At 47.2% G+C, this 23,679-nt stretch overlaps 1 protein-coding gene across 4 annotated transcripts in view; it reads right to left on the bottom strand.

Moving 5' to 3' along the window:
* The window catches only part of tnksa (tankyrase, TRF1-interacting ankyrin-related ADP-ribose polymerase a), a 104,093-nt gene that overhangs the window by 55,905 nt on the left and 24,509 nt on the right, over positions 1-23,679 (bottom strand). For all 4 annotated transcript variants that reach the window (XM_048258893.1, XM_048258892.1, XM_048258894.1 and 1 more), the window contains exon 4: positions 4,124-4,160. In XM_048258893.1, coding sequence (XP_048114850.1) covers positions 4,124-4,160 — 37 coding nt within the window. The remainder of the gene's footprint in view (positions 1-4,123; positions 4,161-23,679) is intronic.

Genomic DNA, 23,679 nt, shown 5'->3' on the forward strand with positions numbered 1-23,679 from the left:
TGGGCCTCATGCACATGGAAGATTAATATCATGCCATTATGTCGTTTAGAACACACCGTGAAATAAAGTTTTCACCTTACAACTTTGCTGATAACATTTCAAATAAATGCCAGTTAGCGCATTAGCAAGGATATTGTGTAACACTGCTAGATTTTGACAGGAGCTCGTGATATCACTTTAAAGTAGGCCTAAGCACTTGGGCTCACGCAAGCTGTCAAACACTGTCCACTCGCCTATGTGGTGCACCCCTCTGGTTTATACATCCAATGTTTATGTTAGCTAACTGTATCTGGATGTGTTGCTATCAGAGCAAAACGTTAGAGATGGCGCATGACATGCAGTGATGCCTCGTATAAAAATATATATATAAAAAATTTTATATATTTAAGCACCGAAATGAGGCACCGAAATCCACGTTGTTATTCGATGCAGTTACTACCGTTTATTGCCGGCACGGTGCCATATTAGAACCATGTTTGATTGCCCAACCCTAGTCAGCACATATCGTACCCCCCCCCCTCAAAAAAAAAACGGTAATGGTCTTTCAATTCCCTTTTACTCTTGTTTGCTTTTCTCCTACTCATATAGGCAGCTTTAAGAGCCTAGTTTAAATATATTTGATTTAATATACTTGTATATTTATTGATAGGCTACACTTTACTTTCTGTAGCCTATCATCTAGACTACACTAGCATCAGGTGGCTGAAAAGCAGTCATTTCCAACCTATTCACTGCTGCATCTGCTTTGCACTGCTTGAATTCTGATTATAATGTGACCATAGGGTAGCCTACACGCAATGTACCCTTACGGCAATGGCTATATTTTGGATATATTTAGGCTACATAATATAGGCTTAAATGTTACTCGGACAGAGCGATAGAATTTTTTTTTTTTACTCAGCCGACAGTCCTGCATCAACTTGCATTGACAACATCATTGAAGCTAGGCCTACATAGCCTAAACAAATACTATAGGTTTTTCTAACATTCACTGCTTTGCTTGTGAATGAAGTTGTAGGCTAGCCTACTTCCTTTGTTCAATTGTTGAACGATGCTGGCAAGCATCATGTCATTGCTCTCGTCTCGTTGACTCTCTTGTTGTAATTTCAGCCGAAGTTGCTGCACCTTCCAATGAGCGTTGTCTGAGCTTAGATCTATAGAACATCTACTTCCTTGTAATAAAATGGGCTGATACTATATAGGCCAGTCATTCCTTTTATAAACATGGGGCAACGCTTTGGGCAAATTCGCGATGTAATTCACTAACGAAACAGAGTTTGGCATCTTTGCGAGAAGATTTTTCTCACGCTTTAAGCTGCTGCTGCAGTCAGCCTGGGCAAACCGAAGGATAACGCATAGAGAAAACAAAAGTCGCCAGACACACGAAAAAGTCGCCAGATTTGTTGTCAGTCGCTAGATATACTTTTCAGTCGCCAGAGAGGGCCAAAAGTCGCTAAATCTAGCGACAAAGTCGCTAAATTGGCAACACTGCACAGGAGTTAGGCTATGGGAGGAGCTTCAACAACCAGACCCCACAGGAGTTAGGCTATGGGAGGAGCTTCAACAACCAGACCCCACAGGAGTTAGGCTATGGGAGGAGCTTCAACAACCAGACCCCACAGGAGTTAGGCTATGGGAGGAGCTTCAACAACCAGACCCCACAGGAGTTAGGCTATGGGAGGAGCTTCAACAACAGGATCCCCCAGAGAGCAGGCTATAGGAGGAGCTTCACAAGTTCTCTGACCTGGGCCACTTCCGCTATTGGCTTGGAAGAGTTTCTGATTGACGCAGACATTTCTAACCAATGCCTTGGCCCCACTATTTATGCTCACATTTTTTTTTGCCATTCACACAAAGCTTTTGTGCAAAGTGTAGTAGGAGCGTAAATCACACCAACATTAAAAGCACTGTAGGGACTAGCCTCCAAAATCCCTTGTAAATATCACTGTCTCGTTCTGCAGTATCACCTTCTGTCAGGTCATGGCAGATCTGAGTTACCCTGGTTGCATCTGCGATGCGGGCAGGAGCATCGGCAGCCGCGTGAAGAAAAACACATTTATACGTGTCGGCCCGCGATTCTTATCGCAGCCGTGTACAAATGTCAGCAGCTTTGCTATCAGCAGGGTACAGAGGCCAGCAGCCGGCTCACTGGCACATGCCTGGACGGCTATTAACCACAGCCAGGACCTCGATGGGAACGTCCCGCCGATTGCCCCTGCTGTACGCAGTGGCTGGAGCTGAAACGGATGGACGGGTTTGGGGTTTGTGTGGCTGGTGATGATAATGAAAGAAGACGGACTACTGCGGCTGAGGCAAACTAAGGAAAATAGGGGCTTTCTGTTACTCCCTGGCATTTATCAGATGAAGCTCTGCAAAAAAAAAGCTGATTAATTAATTCTGTCTCGCTTTGCCGTGCTCGCACTCTCTCTCTGGTTTCGCACTCCCTCATTCCCGTATCACTTGGGAACCACAGATAGGTGGCTTCATGAACGGAGATTGTTCATTTAGATGGGAGTCTGCTGAAGAGTGGACCAAGCCAAAAGGGCCACAGCACAGAGGTTGTGGGAGAAACTGAATAAAGGGAGTGGAAACAACAAGAGAAAATATGAACAAAAACCAAGAGACCAAAAAAAGGGAGAATAAAAAATATAGTCAGAGGCACAGCAAGCAGAAAGGAAAAATCCCCAATAATCCTGTCAGCTTTCTCAGAGCTACGAGAGGCTTCTGGATGTTTGACGTTGGCTCTCCTCCTCTACAGCACACACACACACACACACACACACACACTTCACCGCTGTGATCCCACCACCTGTCAGTCAAGTCACACACGTGCTCGGAGCTGACTGACTGCCTCTCTCTGTTGGATTGACCCCGGCAGTCTCTGCGGCTCTGACAAAAGGGCTCCTTCACTCCCATGGTGGCGGATGGGGAAGTGGGAGGTGGAAGGGAGACCTACTTAACGCTTTACATCAGAAGAGAGAAGAAAAAAAATGCCGAAGCCCCCGCGATCAGGGGCCTTCTTACTTAACAAGCATGTAAAAGAAAATTACAGCCGAGCCTTTGTACTTCTCTCATTGTCTTTTCTCTCTCCCCCTCTGGCTTGCTCATTCTCCATCTCTCCATATTTTATCTCTCTCTCTCTTTCTCTTTGATGATCAGCTTGCAGGGAGGGTATCTCCAAGCCCTGTGCTGCAGGAAGAACCAAGAGGACACCGTGAGAAGGAGAAAAAAGAGAAAGAGTGTCAGCTGGGTGGCTGTTGGCACTTAGGCATGAGAGGCACGTCTCTCTTCCTCTCTCTATCTCCCTTCATTTTCACTCTTTTCTTGCCGCTGAGACACGCTGAGCCGCTGAAAGGCAAACGTCCACCCATCCATCGCCGGGGCCGGGGCTGACCGCTATGGGTCGGATGTGTTTGCCAAGACAGGGGAGCCTTTGTGCGCCAGCCGGCATCTCCAGGCGTGACTTTCCTCGCGGCTCGCTCGCAGCTCCGGCGGTCAGAGCCAGGCAGGGGAGAGAGAGAGAGAAAGAGAGAGAGAGAGAGCCTGGTAGTGCTGCTAACATGCAGCAGTCACTGGGAGAAAAGTGCTGGGAAACAGAACCCCCAGTGGCAAGCGGCACACAGCAGCAATACCACAACTGTCAGTTGTCCACAACTGTGAACTGTCAACAGTTCGTTTGGCCACAACACACGGCGCAGTCTGAGTGCGCCCACAAACACCTTTACATGTGAAAACCGGACCACAAAAAGACTCAGGTCCCCAGCACCATATCTGTGTTGTAAACAAATGAAATGAATGGCTCCGATTCCCAACCCCCTCCTTCCAGAGAAAAAAAAAACAGCAGACATAAGCCTGTAATCTTTAGCTGGCAGAACATAAAACATTTTTTTTTTTTTTAAACACAACCTCTGAGCAAACACAAATCGGACTATTCCTGGCCCTGCTGTTGTTTGGAAAAGACAAGCGTGTTGCTAACAACAGAGCTAACACAAAAACACAATACCTGTTGGGAGAACACCGAGGGGACAGAGGGAAGGGGAGGGAGGGAGGGAGGAAAGAGAGAGAAGAAAGCGAAAAGAAGGGGGGAGGGGGAGAGAGGGGGCATTTAAAGGCTTGTACTCACCTAGCGGCTTCCAGGAGTTCGTCCTTCTTGTATTCGCCTAGGTGATTGCAAAAAATCATGGTGTCAGAGGCGGGCAGGAGGAGAGAGGCACAGCAGCAGCAGTACGAAGCCAGAGCCACGGTGAACACAAACACACACACACACAAAACTCACACACACACACACACACACACACACAGTCACGCTGTCTGTCTCTTACTCTTGCTGAGACACACACACAACCACAACATCCAGTGCTGTTCCCTGGAAACACAAACACAAAAACACACACACACACACACACACACTGAAGGAGCGAGGCTAGCTGCTTCTCTCTCCCTCTGTTTCTCTGTTTTCCCCGCTCCCTCTCTCTCTCTTCCTCTCTGTGTGTGTGTTAGCAGCGCAGCCTCCTTGTGTCTGAAGCGATGCGCGTGCTGACGTTGGGCAGCCCCTGCGCTCACAGCATCAGCACCATCCCTGCCGTCGCCTTGCCGACACAATGGGCAGGCAGAAGCATCGCACAGTGTAGCAGCAGCAGCGGCAGCATCCTTCCTGCTGCCTCCCCTTTAAACTAAACACCAACTCAGTGGCGCTCCGCCAGGGAAGGAAAACAATTAAAAGCTCTCGCATCCGACCGGCAGACCAGCGATCGGCACACATGCATGGCCCTTCTAGACGTAGACGCACACATATTCACACACACACACGCGCGCGCAGACAGTAGACATACATCTCATGGCTCTGGCAATAAACCCCCCTTCCTCACTTCAATCAGACACACACACACACACACACACACACACACACACACACACGGCTTCGTCCCACCCCCCACCCCTCTGTGCTTATAGCAGAGCAAACAACAGAGATGGGGGGGAGAGGAGGAGCCGTTGCTGTGGATAGCAGATGATAGAGGATGTGGTGGGGGTGAGAGCAAAAATAAATAAATAAATAATAAGCAGATGAGATGATCCCACCCTCCGCCCCTCCCCCTCTCGGCACTCTCGGCCAATCTGAGAGACGGAGCTAATTCAGCAGCCAGCTCCTTCCCCACCCCCACATGTGCTCCGGCTGCCAGGGGAGAGAGAGAGAGAGAGAGAGAGAGAGAGAGAGAGAGAGAGAGAGAGAGAGAGAGAAAGGAAGAGGGAGAGAGTGAAAAGATGCACAAAGACGAACAGAGACAGAGAGTGACAGAAAGAGAGAGAAAGGGAATGAAAGAAAGCAAAAGAAGGAATTCATGAAAGAGGTACTGAGAGAGAGAGAGAGAATGGATAAAAATATGAGAGAAAGAGAGAGGGGGGGAGGGAGAGGGAACAAGAGAGAGCATATCTCTAGATGGATTTGACAGCATGGGGGATTGACGGAGATGAGAGGGAGGGAAATGGCCTACAATAAAAAAGCAAACAACCAAAATGAAAAAGGAGCGACAAAGGAGGGAGAGAGAGAGAAAGAAGAGAGATAGAGAGAGAGAGAGAGAGAGAGAGAGAGAGAGAGAAAGAGGGAGAGAGAGAAAACAAACCACAGAGGCTAAAATACTGAGGCGCGAACTGGAGCCGGAGCTTGTTTGTGTGGCGCCTTTTGTCTTGTTTGGTTCACCCCCAGCTGGGTCACAGCAGCCTGCATCGACATGACAGGGCTACTAACATCCCAGGGCCTCATTACACACACACACACACACACACACACACACAACACACACACACACACACACACACACACACACACACACACACACACACAGAGGGGGAAGCATGGGGAGGCACTCATCATGGGGTCCGGCGGTGGACCAAGAGGCCCCACTGACCAAAGCGAGGAAGGGAAGTTTGAGGAATGAAAGGGAGAAAGTGTGAAGGAAAGAGAGAACAGAGAGACACAGAGGGGAGTTCTCGTTCTCTCTCTCTCTAGCTGGCTAGCAGAACGAGCTCTCTGACTGAGAGGTGCTGCCACTAATGGGAGTCAGTTTCTTCAAAGGCTTTGGCAGCAATGATGCATTATTAAAACACATACACCTCATCGCTGCCCACACCCCTTAACCACCTAAAGGGACCACTCCCTTGTCTCTATCCAGTGTTGCTCTACCCTCCCCTGCCTCCTCCTCCCCCAGAGACACAAAGAACACACAAAACACACACACACACACACAAACACACACACACACACACACACACACCAACTTCATCACAACAGAATAAAACAATCCCATCTCCACATGCCAACCAACTACACTGTAGAAGAGCATGTGATGAAGATCACACTGATGAAGAGGGTGGTTATGGTAAAAGGATGGTTATGGTAAAAGGATGATTATGGCATGAAGATGGTTATGGCGAGAGGGTGTTATGGCGTGAGGATCTTATGGCATGAGGATGGTTATGGTGTGAGGATGGTGTGAGGATGGTTATGGCGTGAGGATGGTTATGGCGTGAGGATGGTTATGGCGTGAGGATGGTTATGGCGTGAGGATGGTTATGGTGTGAGGATGGAGGATGGTTATGGTGACGGGGATGGAGGATGGTGGTGTGAGGATGGTGTGTGAGGATGGAGGATGGTTATGGGTGAGGAGGATGGTTATGGTGTGAGGATGGTGTGAGGATGGTTATGGTGTGAGGATGGTTATGGTGTGAGGATGGTATGGTGTGAGGATGGTATGGTGTGAGGATGGTTATGGTGTGAGGATGGTTATGGTGTGAGGATGGTTATGGTGTGAGGATGGTATGGTGTGAGGATGGTATGGTGTGAGGATGGTTATGGCGTGAGGATGATGGTTATGGTGTGAGGATGGTTATGGGGCACAGGCGAAAAGGCAGCTCTACTGGGGAGACTGCTGGAGAACAACACAGGCATGGACAGGCATAGGAAGCAGTGATTTAACAGCCATCATAAATTACAACGGGCCTGACTCCTTTAAGACCTGAGAGGTGCCTGTATTTGTGTGTGTGTGTGTGTGTGTGTGAGCAAGATCTTAAACTCTAATAGCTAAGGGCAGGGACAAAGAGGACACAAGAAGCATTTTATGAAAACAAAAAAGGATTTAGTCAATATGTGTGTGCGCCACACACACACAGACACACACACAGACACAAACAGAGAATCTTTTTCCTCTTCTGCATCACCATGACCACCCCCCACTGCCACAACCCCACCCCATCCCTGCACCCCCCAACCAGATGATATCGCCTGACACTGAGCGGATCTACTGCTTGTGCATTGCTAAGTGACATTATTGACAAAGCGAGGGATTTTTTATTAAGAAAAGAGAGAGAGAGACAGAGAGAGAAAGAGAGAGAGAGAGAGAGAAAGAAAGAGGGGAAAAAACAACAGATGGCACAGCCAACAAATCTAGAGGGCTGGGAGGACCATTAATACGCAGGCTGCCAACTTTGCCAGTCCACCCCCCCCTAATAGAATCACAGCGCTATTAGCCCTATGCCAGCCGTCGAGGGTCAGGAACGGCAGAGCCGCTCCACCCTGCCAACGGTGCCCGCTCCCCTCACTCCGGCCAGCCTCCAGCCGCCCGCTATTAACTGCAGAGTTTGCGGAGAAGACTCCCCGACTCTCTGGGAACGCTTACTGTCGGGGCACATATTTGCCAACGCACTATATGCTCCCACAGCTGGTAAACAGTATACATGATTCATGGTCAATTGACAAAGCCAGCCACGTGGCCAAAGGGCAACATTCTGGGCACGTTTACTCAGACAGACTTGCGTGTTGTGCATGCTGTGGTGTATATGTGTACGGGTTACATTTGTGCGTGTTTGTGTTGCGTGTTTGTGTGAGTGAAAGAAAGACAGAGACAGAGAGAGACTGTGTCTGTGCGTATGTCTGTGTGAGTGTGTGTGTGTGTGTGTGTGTGTGTGTGTGTGTGAGTGTGTGTGTGTGTGATAGTGCTGACTGCGAGGGCAGAGAGGGCACCAGTGGTGTTTGAGCGCTGAATCTAGGATAGGCGCTTACATAAGCCCTCACTAAGATGCATGCACATGTCTGCTTCCCCCTCCGGAGCAGACCTGCGTTCAAATTTACACTCCTAACTCATTCCCATCAAGTCCAAACACAGGGGCACTTAGGCTGACAACATCGCTACAGCGCTACATGAAAACCTGCATTCTATTCTGTGACATCCTTAGTGACTAATAGCATAATTTGATTTGGTGCAGTCAAATAACTATAAAAGGAGTACCAAGTGCTCACCCAGGGTTGATGTAAGATGATGGTCATGCCTTCTGTTCTAGAGTAGATATATAAATCCTGTACATGGCTTCAGGTGGCAAGAAAAATGGTCACCATGTGCCAACATCTTTTAATTTTGCAGCCATTTCTTTCTCCATTTATTGCCAGTGACAACCGTTCCCCAGGACAACACATTTCATTCTGCAAACTGACATCAACGTCACACCATGACACAGCTCTACATTAGCGTTTGTATAATTGTGGAGAGAATTTTAAACAAAAAAAAAACCTCTGTTCTCGGCCAGCATACCTGTGAAATACCTCAGTGGACACTACATTGGCCAAGTAGTGGATATGGCAGAGATGGCGCTGACCCAAAGAACCCATATGGCCATGTTCACCCTCCCACTAGACATGTGACTGCAGGCAGCTAGCAATGAGTGAGGCGGTATATCTCTGTGTGTATGAGCATGGGCATATGAGAATAAGTGAATGTTTCACTTTGTATTGTGTGTGTACGTGTGTGTCTGTGTTTGTTGAGCAATTTTGAGCATAAATTCTGCTACATGCATTGTGTGTTCATGTGTGTGTGTGTGTGTGTGTGAGAGAGAGAGAGAGAGAGAGAGAGAGAGAGTAGAGGGGAAGAACTGGAATCAGCGATGCGGAGCAGTAAACATAACAGGCCTGGGGAGGCAGAGACTGACCTGCCTCTAATAGCCGAGACACACATCAAACTAGCCAGCGCCAAGTGGTTGGGGGGGGGGGGGGAGAGAGAGAGAGAGAGAGAGAGAGAGAGAGAGAGAGAGAGAGAGAGAGAGAGAGAGAGAGAGAGAGAGAGAGAGAGAGAGAGAGAGAAAGTATATACACACAGGTCAGCACAGCACAGCACAGCACAGCACAGCACAGCAACACTCAACCCAGCTCAACTCTGCTCAACACAGACTTACTGACTTCAGTTAACACGCGTGCCCTCGACCTGACTCCCCCTCACCCAATGAAAGGGGCCAAGGAGGAAGAAGGGAATAGGGAGAAGGAGTGATAGAGAGTGGAGGAAAAGGAGGAGAAGGAGTCGATGAAATCTGGGGACTTCTATCATCTTCAAAGGCTTTGAGATGCACTCAGAATATCAATTCACAAACATCAAAAACGCGAGTTTTTTTTCTTTGCCAATGTTGCTTTTTAAACACCCCTCTAGTCATGTAGTGTTTCATTTCTTGACAAACACTACTGATGGAAAAACTAGAATTAAGTGTGTACGTGTGTGCACATGTGTGCAGGGGTAAGAGTGTGTATTTGAGTACAGTGTGTTGGGGGGAGAAAGTATATATGAGTGGAGTGAGATAGTGTGTGTGTGCAGCGTGAGGATGAGTGTATAAGTGTGGGAGAGAGAGTGTGTGTATCTTTGCATACATGTGTGAAGGGGTGAGTGTGTTTATGTGGAAGCGTATGTCTATGCGTGAGGGGGTTACTAACTGTGTGTCTTGGGCTGTGTGTGTGTGTGTGTGTGTGTGTGTGTGTGTGTGTGCGTGCGTGTGTGCGCGTGTGTGCGCGTGTGTGTGTGTGTCTGATTAAAGAGGCACTTGGCACTTCTGAGTTTATCTGCTGCTGCTTCCTCCGCTGTCTGAGTGTTCCCTGCACACAGCCTCAGGTGGCAATGGCAGGCCTGTCCTGATTCCACCCTCATGCAAAAAGATGAGTGAATTAAGGGACCTGTGGAGAGCTGACAGCGCCGTCGACAGATGAAGCAGAATAAAGCAGCGGGCTGCACAGAGACAACAGCAAACACTCGGTGTTACCAGTGGATGCAGCAAACTCCTGTCCAGAGCCAAGACAATTTTCCAAAATGCAGCATGCATAGAAATATCCCTGTTGTATGAGATAAGAATTAAGACGTCCCTCTGCAGATGATGATTATGCCGAAAACTGCTGCATTATTGCGTTAATTTTTGTATGGCTGTCTTGCTTTATTTTCTCGAGCTGCTGCACACCACTGAAGTGCCATATCTTAATTAGCAGGGCTCCAGAGCGGAACGCGGAAGGCTCGCCGCTGGCCTCGCCGAGAGCCCAAGGGCCGGAGCACCGCAGGAGGGGGGGGGAGCAAAGCCTAGAGGCCTTTCCCAGCCGAGGGCACTCCATCTGGGACACGACCCCGATCTCGCGCCGGCCGCTCGGGCCCTCCCCAGTGACTCCGGAACATCATTAAAAGCAGCAGGGTTCATTTCGGCGGCCAAAAGACCACAAGTGCCCAGGGGCCACTCGAAAAAAAAAAGAGGGACTTGATTAACTTCCGGACCAATACGGACCCCATTTGCAGCAGATAACAAAAAACAACTAGGCTAAAGATTTTTGTTTGCTGTACTTTCACCCCAATTAAGACTTTTTTAAGGCTTTTTTTCTTTCTTTTTTTTTTTTTTTGAAAACACCAAGTCCCATTTTAGGGGACTAACTGCATCCCAAGCAGTTTCACGCATTTTGATCCCGTCTTGCCCCCACGGTCACAACTGTCATATAATTACAATAAATTTCATTAGGAGGGAAGTTAGCTTGCATATACAGCCAGTATTACCACCAGAGAGTGATCATACTGATTCGTTGATTTCCGGAAGATTCTCTCTGGCCATTAATGCAGGCTAATGCCTGCCTCGCCGTCTACCAGTCTCCCTGGCTTTTGCAGTAGCCTATCTGTCTAGCCAGTGTCTCTGGTTTATGACAGCTCCCCCACACAATTCCGTGTTACGGAGGAAAAGGAATCATAAAAAAGTAATGTACATGTGGTGGTGGTGGTGAAGCGAACTCGTTGGCTTCCTGACAGCTCCCCAGCTGAAATAAGAGCAGCTCACCTCTCCAGTACGGAGCACAGCAATTACAGCAGAAAGAAGAATGTGGGCAGCCTGCAGTTCAGACAATAGATGTTCAAACAGACACAGAGACAGATGGACAGACGGATGGACAGACAGAGAGGCAGATACACACACCCTCTTACTGAAAGAGCTATTTATCCAATTGCGTTCCTAAGAGGATTATTAGATAGAAATTGGAGTATTTCTAGATAAAGGACGTTTTGGGGACAAAGGGATAAAACATCCCTGTTCACTTCTATCCATGTTGGGTAACATTTGCCAACAATGATACCAAATGTATCTGACAGAAATACTACCCTATTGACCTTCGCATAAAAGGATCGTCTATTCAAATGAACTGAAGTTGTTGTTGTTATACATTAAGGCGAGGGAGAACTAAAGGCTTCCGCCTAATCTCCAGCTGGCTCACCTGCACAGGAAAAGGGCAAGACAGGAGGCTGTTGCGCCCGGAGAGTGCTCTCCATGGCAGTGTAGGGGAAGAAGATGGATGGAGCCTCTGAATGGGACTGAAGGCCCGATGATTGCTTCACAGGGAGCGCAATTTAGACAAACACCCTGGACCTCCAGTTAGGGGTCAGCGACTCCAAATGGGAAAGTTCTGGGTTGTGCTGCCGACCACTGGAGCGAGAAGCCGGAACACGGAGAGTCTGTCTCTGACAACCAACCTCATAAGAGACCGGCGGAGTGTCTCTCTGGCTCAGCCCTTTTTAAAGGGAGCCACGGGAGCAGCCAAGGACCTTTTCTTGGGGTTACTTCCTTTCCATACCTAATGGAAGTCACCAGATCACCATCAGCACAAATGATCACCTAAACCGGACGTGTTCAGGAGCAGTAGGATACGGAGAGATGGGATACATACAGTAAAGAGGTCCTCCAGGACGATGAGAAGAGAAACACCAGATGAGGAACTTAGTGTAATAATTTGGGCAGCAGTCTGGTGGAACAGTACAAAGATCAACTTGGTGTCTGACTTTTGTCCCTTTTGCTACGTTCCTTTTCAAACAAAAGTTTGTTGCTCTTTGGGCCCCATATGATGTTTGCATGAAAGTGGCAGAACACAAACCATCAAAGGCTGCTCCCCAAGAACACAGAATGTCAGCAGACTGCTTAACCAGCAAAAAATCTGATTTAAATAACACGCAGTTCTTCAAAACTGATTTGTCCTCTCAGCGCCAGTGGTAAATGGTCTGACAGGTGGACCGACATTCCAGGAGACAGCTGGGGCAGGTAGCCTTGGCTAGTGTCCTGCATAAACACCTCGGCGACTGGGCAAACATTGTTTTCCTCTTTCCCCCCGCGCTCCATCCGCTGGCTCCGGAGAGTGTTGCGGGGAAACAGATGGCCATTACATGAAGACAAATGTACTTGCTTGCTAAAGCGTGCCCGTGTTTGTGCTTGTGGGCGCCAACCCAAAGTTTACCCAAGCGCCTCTCGTTGAGGGGCCTGCACAGTGGAACAACCTCCCAATCTGATGAGCTCGTCCAACAACATAGCCATCAAACCCTCCTTGCTGTGTTTCAGGGACTCCCAATGACTATGAAAACATAAAGTCTCTACTGGGTGGAGTTGGTACTGCTGTAGTTCATTGCGATGCTCCCTCTTCTGAGATGACCACAGGTAGTTTTAACAAAGCTCTATACTGCTGACTGCAACACAATACTCTTAACAATACATAGTGCAGCTTAAGCACCAACCGGGTGCCATGTCAGTTACTTTACTTCCTGTAGGCGTGCCACAAACAGACAAATAGAAAGAGAGAAAGCCCTCTAATGAAAACATGACCATGTGCATTACAATAATAGGCTACTCTAGTGAGTCTTTAAATACCCATGTGCGCTCCCCTAAACAACTACTCTAATTCAAGCATGAGCAGTCTCAAGGTGAACCAGAGTCCACAGAAGCCTGCTCTTTTGCTCCCTCCCCTTCCCTTCTAGATTCCTGCTGACTGGGGTAGCCCCATCAGAAAGCTCATTATTTTGTCCTGTGTGTGTGTGTGTGTGTGTGTGTGTGTGTGTGTGTGTGTGTGTGTGTGTGTGTGTGTGCCCCCCTGTATGTGCCCACCGCATCCCAGCCCTGCCTACCATCCCTCTCACAGGCCGCTCAGCCATGTGTAAAACTAGGCAATTACAGGCGGATGATAATGGCCACCAAGGGCAACAGATAGCACAGGAAGATGAATCACTTTCCTTTCCATCAGAGGGACTGGAGGAAAACATCAGTGAGAGAGACGGAAAGAGACAGGTAGATAGATAAAGGGAACAAAAGAAAAGTGAAATGGAGAAAGAGAGAGAACACAAAGACCTAATGGATATAGAACAAAGAACAAGAAAAAGAGACAGAAAGACTGTAAGAAAGACAGAAAAGGACAAGAAAGGTGATGAACGAGGTGACAAGAGAGGTTTATGAAAAGAGTGAAACCAAGAGCGGTGGAGACAAAAGTAGGCCCTGTTTGGAGGAGTCAAGCTCTCTGGCCCGCTCTCACCATCTCTGATCCGTCACTGGGAAGGGTGTCAGCAGGCTGGTTACCTCCATCAGTGCACCCGTCTGCTACTCTTGGCACCAGGGCCAGGCTGAACGAGAGGAGTGGAGAGGAGAGAGGAAAGTAGAGGAGAGGTGGAGAGAAGGGTAAAGTACAAGAGAGGAGAGGAGAGAGGGGGATAGAAGGGTAAAGTAGGAGAGAAGAGGAGAGAGGGGGATAAAAGGGTAAAGTACAAGAGAGGAGAGGAGAGAGGGGGATAGAAGGGTAAAGTAGAAGAGAGGAGAGGAGAGAGGGGGATAGAAGGGTAAAGTAGAAGAGAGGAGAGGAAAGAGGAGGATAGAAGAGAGAAGAAGAGGAGGAAAGGATGGAGAAGAGTAGATGGTTGAAATACAAAGGAAAAGAGAAGGCGGGAGAAAGAGAAGCATAGAGAGCAGGGGAGAGGAAAGATGGTGAGAGGAGGAGAGGAGAAGAGAAGAGAGCTGGTGTGAGAGGAGGAGAGAAGAGAAGAGAGCTGGTGTGAGAGGAGGAAAGGAGAAGAGAAGAGAGCTGGTGTGAGAGGAGGAGAGGAGAAGAGATGAGAGCTGGTGTGAGAGGAGGAGAGGAGAAGAGAAGAGAGCTGGTGTGAGAGGAGGAGAGGAGAAGAGAGCTGGTGTGAGAGGAGGAGAGGAGAAGAGAGCTGGTGTGAGGAGAGCAAAGTAGAAGTGGAAAGATGGTGAGAGGAGAAGAGTAGAAGAGAGGAAAGATGGAGAAGGCTACAACAGCAGGCAGGCGGGAAAAATGACTCCCCAAGACCAGGCATCTGCACGTTCTCATGCCAACCGCATGAGTGACGGCAGGGGCGATGAAGATGGATGAGAGCACGGAGGGCTAAAATCTCAGCGCTCCGCGGATTCATCAGCCGCCCAATCGAACGACAGCCGCCAGAGACACGGCCTGTAATCAATGGGCTGTCAGAATGGAGGACAGCAACAAATCAGCCACCGACAGACAAATGACATTAGACACACCTACAGACAGAGCAAGACTCTCACAAATATTAAGTGGTGTAGTCACTGGTTGCTAAAGTCAATGCTGCAGACTCTTTAGGTCCATCCGGAAAACTGAAGTCTGTGATAATTCCGAGGCAATTCCAAGAAAACATGTTTGATTGAAACAGAATCATGTGCCAAAGAATCTTTTGTTTTTCATTAAAGAACATTGATTTCGATTGCCCTATCTGAACTTCAGCAACCCTCTCCCCGCAAGAGACACACACAGACACACACACGCAGACACAGAAGCAGCCCAACACCTGCTTCTCCACAGCTGGTAGCACTCAGCTCAGGTATTACTCTCGTTCAGGTCTCTCGCCTCCGAGCACAAGCATTACATTTAGGTGCAAAAACAAACGTCAAATGACTGTAAATACATCATATTTGAGTCATAAGGTTTCTGATGACGTTAATGCTTGAAAAAAAAAAAAAAAAGTTTGGTCGTTTTTACTGAGGAGATTCAGAGGGGATTCAAATTAGGAAAGACGAGGCTTTCCCCAGTCACAGGGAAGGTGGGGGGGTTAGCAAGGGAGGGAGATGAGGGGCCCTGTCACTTTCAAGGCCGGCTTTGAAAATTGTCCGAGACGGGAGTCTTCTTTTGGCCTGACAGGCTTTAGCTGCGTGACACAAAGGACAGGCCAAAACTCCACCTGGCTCCAGAGATTAGAGCTGCTGGGTGTGTGTGTGTGTGTGTGTGTGTGGGAGAGAGAAAGAGTGAATGTATGAGAGTATGTGTGTGCGTGTGTGTATTTGATGAGAGAATCAGCTAGATACTCTACATTCCCATCTTCACATCCCTCAATCTCTCCTTCAATCTCTCACATTCTCTCTCTCCCTCGCTCACACACAGATCCAAAATACGCAAACATAAACACAAGTTTCGTGCGTCTCCAGCGCTGTTGTGGGTGTCTCGCCCACCGTCCCCAACAGTAATCATAATCACAGCACAGCACACAAACGACACTCCCCCAACGGCCTGTAATATAGCTGCAACACGGGCATGCAAAAAGGGATTATGTTTTTCCCTGCAATAAGAGGTTTATCCTCCTCATGCAGGGTATAAGAGGAGACTTTACTGATCTGGGGTGGGGTGGGGGTGGTTGTGTGTGCTGGTGGTGGCAGTGGCAAGGTTGGGCGGTGTGGGATCTGGATGAAAGGGAGAAAGCAAAGGTGCAGAAAATCTGCTCTAAGGAGAATAGGAAAGGGGAATTAATAATGGGACGGTGGGGGTGGATTGGAATGAATTGGCGTTTGGTAAAGTCCCCGTGTATGTTGGCGGCGCTTTGTGGCAGGGTGAACTCATCTGGCCGGATGAATGAGCAGACACTAATCCAACAGGCCCGTTTGTTAGGAGGGCAATAATACGGCAAGGTAAGCGGGGCCCGTTATCCAGCGCAGCCTGTTCACAGCCAACTTCTTCTAATCATTAACACACACACACAGTCAAACACAGACAGACAGACAGACAGACACAGACACAGACACAGACACACAGACAGACACACACACTTCCTTTGCTGTTTCTCTCACTCCTCTACCAACCCCCTCTCTCTCACCCCTTCTCCCCACCCCTTCTTCCCTCTCTTCTATTTTCCATAGCCCTCCAATCTTTCATTGTTCTATTGCCCACCCTCCCCTTCCCTTTAACACAAAGTTCCTCAATCACAAGCCATGGAGATGGGTGAGGGGCGTCCAGGCTGGCACCACTCTGGGCATTTGCAGTCATGGGCACAGAGGGCTCATTGACACTCACCACTGCTTTGTGAGCAGCTTACAGCGCAATAGGTGAGAATATGCCCTAGGTGGGGGTGGGCTGGGGTTGGCAAGCACTCGTGCCAGTTTGCACAGAGGGCGCCAAGCGCACAGTCCGGCTCAGTAATGTCCTGTACTTCTCCCGTGACGACCTAAATGTGTTTGGCAGCCTCAAGCACCTCCAATTTCCTTCCTGTGATCACCCGAGCGTCTCCTAAACCCCACCTCTGATTGGACAACCCCAAAAAGACTTGCCTCAATCTGAATAACTTCTTGAATCCAACTACCTGCCTGTACTGTAACTAGGATAATGAAACAGTTCTTATATCAACAGATCTTGAGGTTAGAAATGTAGGCAATGCTGAATTCAGCTGAGGAAATTTCAATAGCTGGTTCTGGGAAAAGTTTCTTGAAAAAATCTCTTAAATGCATAACATATCTACAAAGGCAAAAGACTAAGGTCTGTACAGATAATGACATTTTGTTCCCAGCAGCAGTCTTCCTTCCACACACACAGTACAAACACAAACAAATACACAACCCACATACAAACATTCCCACTGGGGGGCACTGTGATCCCCATTGCCATGCCAACACAGAGCTTCCGCACAGCATACACTCCATCTCTCTCCCACACACACACACACACACACACACACACACACACTCTAAGGCTTATGATATCTGCTCCCGGGGCAATTAGCTCAGTGTGCCGCTAGAAAAAGAACTCTCACTAGGGAGCAGTGGCTTTAAAGACTGAGCCTGGCTGAGCCTGCACCACACGCAGCCCTGCATTAGATGCCTCTCTTCCCCTCGCAGGTCTCAAAGGTCCGGCCCAGAGCCATGGTGCTCCCGTTGGAGACGGAGGAGCCAAGGGACGAGCTCTGCACACTAATATCCACTCTCCCAAACACACACACACACACACACACACACACACACACACACACACACACAGAACCTGGGTTCTTTTCTGTCGTAAGCACACAAACGTCCATGGAAATCTATTACTGAAGCAGAGCTAATCAGAACAGCAATAAAAGGTAGGAATTGGGGATGAAAAAAAAAAAAAACCCTCAAAAAAATGACCCTCAAGCCACAGCGCAGAATTAGCCAGGGGAAATTGGAAAGCGTTCCCTAAAAGAACGCTTGTCACCTGAATCAATAGTCTATCTCTTTGCATCATTCATGTGAGACCCTCCTTACGATGCCAAAGGTATGGGAGGGAGGGGGGGACTGTGCTCGGATTCCTAATGTGAAGTGTCGCCCCGGCTTGCTGAAGAGCAATATTCTTTGGAGATAAAGAGCCAATGGAACAGAAAGAAGAAAAGGAAATAATAAACGTTCATATTTAAGGAATGAGATTTCTTCCTTCTCACCCCACCCCACCCTCCTTTTGTCGGCGAGAATTGTAAATGCTTTCAGTTCTGCCGACGTGTGCGGCGTGTTGACTCTTTATGCTCGCAGTGGCCTGCTTCTTGACCTTGAAGGCGCCCTCTCTACGGTTAAATACATCTTTGATGAAGTGGCCGTTAAATGGGAGGCAACATGTCAGACAGAGCTTATTACCTCAGAGTGGGCCCCACTCACGGCAACTGCAGGCTTGATTACAAGCTCTTCCTCAGACCACTGTCCGAGCTAAGAGCATCGATCCAACCTTGCATCCCCCAATCCACACGAAAACACAAACCTCCCTAACCAAACCTCTCCCTTGCCAGAACACAGCATGCAAGCTCCTGCATACCATTAAGTGAGGTAATTAATTGGAGTTAATGTTGCCTAAGATATCCTTTTTTTCCCAAAGAAATGCCTCTTCCATTGACGGCTATTAAAAACAGACCTGAAGAGTGCCTCATCAGCGAATTTAAATGAGTTTTTAAGTGAGGGCACAAAAAAAAAAGGAAATGTGGTTTTATCTTTATCTCAACGAGGTGAAAAAGCAGAGCAGAACGATAAAGCGATTCGAGAGTGGGCGGAAAGCGTCTTTGAACATTTCTCTTAGCGTAAACTGGCCATGTAAGAGTGAACTGTGTCAAGCTCCAGTGACGACAGGTATGGATGTGTGAAGCAGTGGAGGACAAAATAGGCCGTTATCAAATTCATGGCCAATCCAACTATGCTACTATGATCTTTTATTAAAACCGGAGTGCTCTGAATAGTTCACTAAACATTCAGCTAAACGGCTATCTAATTAGCAAAACAAATACTAATGGTCAGAAAAGTTTTTAAATGGTGACAATTAGCTTTGCTAAATTCAAAAGCTACATAAACATACATCTTGATTACTCACTGCAGTTATTAATGACTGCAATCGCTCTGGCTATAGCTATAACTCTAACTTGTTACGGTTTGTATGGTTATCTGTACACACCCGGCGCATTGTACAGTCCTTATGCCTTCAAAACTCAGAAAACACAGATCCAGGACAGATCTGACAGAAAAGGCAGTTCCAATTCTACACCAGACCGACAGTTTTAGACCTTGCCCAACTATACATGGTGGACTAATACCCACTTTTCAAACCCAAGGACGAGTTAATCCATCGTACTGACTAGCCGGTCATAAGAGGATATGAAAAACCTACACAGGGGATAAATTATTCAATAATAAACAGTCTGCCTTGGATGCGGCAGCAACATATGGACTGAAAGAAGATCCTGCTCCATTGCCTTCGTCATGCTGCCAAAATAGCCGCTGATCAATGGCTAGCGTCTCCACTGGAGTGCGACAGCCACTTTATTTATTTCAGAGTTCCATCGGAAACTCGAGAGCCACACCACACTCCACCAGAGTGCTAAAAATAGAGGGACACCTGAATGCCTCTCATATCCTTGAAGGCCAATTAATAAAAACTTGAATATGTTGTGAAATATACAATGAATTTAAGTAAATTCGCAAACAATTGCTCCCTAAGCATCAATAAATGTTAAAAGCCCACTGAATGGGTGAATGCTTGATAATAATGATTTTTATCTTCAACTGAGAGACGTCCACATTAATATTGCAAATTGTACTTAAAGGTGCTCTAAGCCAGTGGTTCTCAAATGGGGGTACGTGAAAGCACTCCAGGGGGTATGTGAGATTTTAAAATATACATACATATATTGATATTTATCAGTTCCAAAGTTCAATAAATTAGACACTGATGGCACAGTGCTCTGTTTTAAGTCTTTTTTCTCAACTAAAAAAATATTTCTGCTGCTGGTTGAGAACCACTGCTAAAAAATATTTCACAGGGGGAAAAAAGGTTGAGAACCACTGCTCTAAGCGATGCAGGGGAACGTCACTTCTGTTGACTTTCAAACAAAACAGAGAGCTAGCTCGCTACTTCCTCACCCTCCCTCTCGTGCTGCTCCCATGCAATTGAAACTCTTCTAAACGTGCATCTCGTCTGTGATTTGCTGGAACAGTTTGTTATGCTTTTATGGGCTAGGTTTGCACAGGTTGTTTTTGTTGCTGTTTTTGGAACCTGGGCTGTCCACAGAGATCGCATTTTTTTACACTGTATTCAGGACACAGACAGCTAGCGATTGGTTAGGTGATGTTTGCAGTAAGTGACATAAATTGTTTTAGCCTAAATAACATGTGGCATCGCTTAGAGCACCTTTAAAAGACAGGACTTCCTGGTGTTCAGGAAAGTTCCAGGAGGATTAGAAGCATGAGAAGCCTTCTTGAAAACACATGGGCAACACCTGCCTCTCCCCCCATACAAGAAGATTGTCTGGGTAGTCTGGCTACTGTTTGGGTCAATCAGATGATGGTGTATGACCACTGGCAATTTTTATAAACATGTATTCCAGAAGCAATGTACCAGACAGGGGTATCGAATCGGCTGGTCAAAGTCCATCTCTCCACTAGGAAGCCTATCCTTCTGGCTAGAGGTCACGGATGGAGTTGGGGCGATCGTGGTCAAGGTCCCACACAACAGACTGCAGAGCAGACAAGGCTGGCACCGGTGGGTGGTTAGTGATTCAGCAGAGGCAGTGCATCGTTAGCCCTCTGGATGCCTTCGGAATATCTGAACAGTTTTGCTGTGTCCATGGTAAACAATTAGCAAAGTCCCCTAAGCAAACGTGCCTCTCATAGTGTTAAATGTACGAGCTACCACATCCATTATTTGTCTTGACAATGTTGCACTTAACAAAAATCAATGCATTATTTAATGCATTTCAAATCAATTCTTCACCACAATTTGATCAGTCTTCTTGCTAAATACATAGGGGATACATAATACATAAGTAGTCATTTTGATATAATGCCTTGAGATAATGAGATAATGCCTTCTCTGACACACCAGAAAGGTATTAGGGAACAAAGTCAACGCCCAGATCAATGTATTCATTTAATTGTCTCAGTAAAACAAAATCTTTTGTGCAAAGGCTAAGCTGCTAAATAATGCAATGACTACTTAGAATTTGCCTTAAATCTTATCAAGTGGAAAATAAGACACTTCGGAGTACAGAGAAACAGACCGAGCCGAGCATCAGACACCTGAGGAGACTGGCTGCTCCAATAAGCCCCCATATCGAACTGTCATTTGCCATAAGTCAGAGGAGAGCGAACAAAGCACTACTTTGTTTATATAATATCTGAACCGACTCCTCCACATTGTTTTGCAAGGCTGAGGAGAGATGTGCCGTGCCAATGTTTAAGGCCGTCGAGAGACAAGAAAACAGCAAGGCTCTTTTTCCTTCCCCAAGGCATTTTTACCTCACAGAGAAAATAAAGTTGGAATCAATAAGTTATGCATCCCTTTCCGATTTCTTCCAAGAGGAGGGAGAGGGATGGGGGGTTGGTTTGGTTGGAGGATGGAGGACAGATATTTATTATTCCGTACCAGCTGTCATGTTCCCTGCTAGCTGCTTTTTAGGATAGTAAAAGAGAGAAAAAAATAACAACAACTCAAGACTCGAGAGAAGTAAAGCTATGCAGATGCCACTTTGCTGCTTGCTCTGACATGTCCCTGGCTTTCACCGATCACATCCTCCTGATGAAGGACACGGCATGTCAACTCTCTGTGTCAACAACACAGCATTTATAGAGCAGCCGAGTTCACCAGTGATCCACCGAGGGGACTAATACCAAACACAGTCAGCCACCTTATCTTTAATTTATGCACTGGCTGTGGGTAGATGTGGTCACAGTGGCAGCAGTGACTGCCATTGCTCCTGTGTAATGTTTATATGCAGTTAGCGGCTCTCTCGTGGCATTGATGGCGCATCTTGTTGACTTGTAATGAGGAAGCCAAAGCCTGTTGCCACGGTAATGTGGAGCGCCATCATTATAGGGACACGCTGTCATCCTCCAGCACGAACACGGGGACAGATGAGATGAGTGTTTCCTCTTAAGAGTCATGAAACACACACACACAAACGACAAAACGCACACACAGACATAGACTGTCATATCTGACTCAAAATGACAAGGGGATTGAGTCATAGTCTGTGTTTACATTCAGGCATTTAAAATGCCAGCGCTGTTTATTGAAGGTTGGATGAGTGCCTGATTTACTTTGAGGGTTGAGGCCAGAAGGCTCCTTTAAAGAAGGTGAAAAGTTAATATTTCTAAAAAACTAGCACCATTTTAATTATGCCATTTAAATTTAACTGGAGCTGTTATCCTAGTTCCTTTTTCTACCCTTGAGGTAATTGCACACTGCAGAAAAATTAATGTAACACCACATAAACGAAAAAACATATTTCAGATGCTGACACTCATTCATTTTCATAATGACCTCAAAACATAGAGCACATACTCTCCAACAGAACAAATAAATCTTTTACATATGCCATTCAGGTGACAGGATTATACCAGCTGAGGAGGTGGAAGGCTTTAATCAGTGGCACTCAACCACCGCTGGACGTTTCCTGGCCAGTACAAGGCGTGTTATTGATGAGATGCTCGCACAATTAATCTTTTCACCCCAACGCTTCCCATCAGCAGGTGCTGTCGATTATTTCCCCCCAGCTTTGCCCCCGGCTGGTGGGCTAAAATAACAGCCCTGAAATGCGGCGCCTCGTGCCATCATTGCGTGGCACCATGCATGGGCACCATCGGAGTGAAATTAAGGTATGGCTCCGTGCTTGCTATGACAGGACCTCAGATGAATCACGCGTCTGTGCATCTAGCGAAGCATGGGGAGATGGAGGGAGGGAGGGAGGGCCATTAAAAAGGTGGCGACGGCTCCCACTGGGCTGAATAACAACAAGCTCTCGCTCAAAAACACTCTCATATCCTTTACAGCGGGACTACTGCAGTCGGTGAAGACAGATCAGGCCAATTTGCAAGACAATAAAAAAAAAAAAGATGGCCCCCATCTTCCTCCATTTTATGAAATATTGAAAGCCGAAACACTGTCTTATGCCTTATTAATAGTTTATGCACATTCAAGGCTTCATTGTGTTCCTATCAATGTCCTGCCACAGAAAAATGATATTGAGTTAACACAGAGGACGTTGAGCAAGGACATTAACAATGGATATGGGAGGGCTCCTCTGTTATAAACGCGACTCAAAATGAACAAGGGGTGACTAGTGTGATTAAAATATTAATGATCTTTAGTGAGTTTGAGCGGGGAGGAAGTACACAAAGAGCATATCTACAGACAACAGTGCACCCTGGGAACGTGAAACATGGGAGGGTGGAGGATCTGTGCCCAAGGAGAAACTGCTCCATGATTCGCACACATGACACGGCGTTCACCTCACACCTAATTATGCATATCTATGCAAATGCATGTATGGCACATATCTACCGGAGGCTACCAGGAAGCTTTTGAGAATCACACTCCACATTAAGCACATGCTTAAGCATGGGGTTCACCAACAGCTATGGCTTTTTCTAAACACCACCCCATGGGGAGGATTCCTCTGAAGACTTGTCTGCGTGCCAGACGAATCTGCAATATTCCGACTGCCTTCTCTAGCATTTGGAAGCTCATGATGGGTGGGCTGAACATCTGGTCTGCCTTCCATCCTTCTTATTTGGCCATGGACAGAACAAGTATCTGCTGAGGAAAAACTGGAAAAGAAATGCTGTCCCTGCGGTTACAATGAGCCATCATTTTGAGCTATTTGTCTGAGAGGATCTGAAGAAGATGCCAATGAGATCCGACATACTGCGTTTTTTCAGGGTTCGTTCGGCCAGACTCCGGACTGGCTCCCAAAAACGCTGGCCGTGATGAGGCATGCTGACATTTTACTGAAGGGAGCACTTAAATTGCAAATGAGCGGTTATGACAAAAACATAAATCTCTTGGACGTGGCTCAGTAGGGAGAGACAGCA

The sequence above is a fragment of the Alosa alosa genome, chromosome 12, assembly GCF_017589495.1.
Source record: "Alosa alosa isolate M-15738 ecotype Scorff River chromosome 12, AALO_Geno_1.1, whole genome shotgun sequence".
NCBI lineage: Eukaryota > Metazoa > Chordata > Actinopteri > Clupeiformes > Clupeidae > Alosa > Alosa alosa.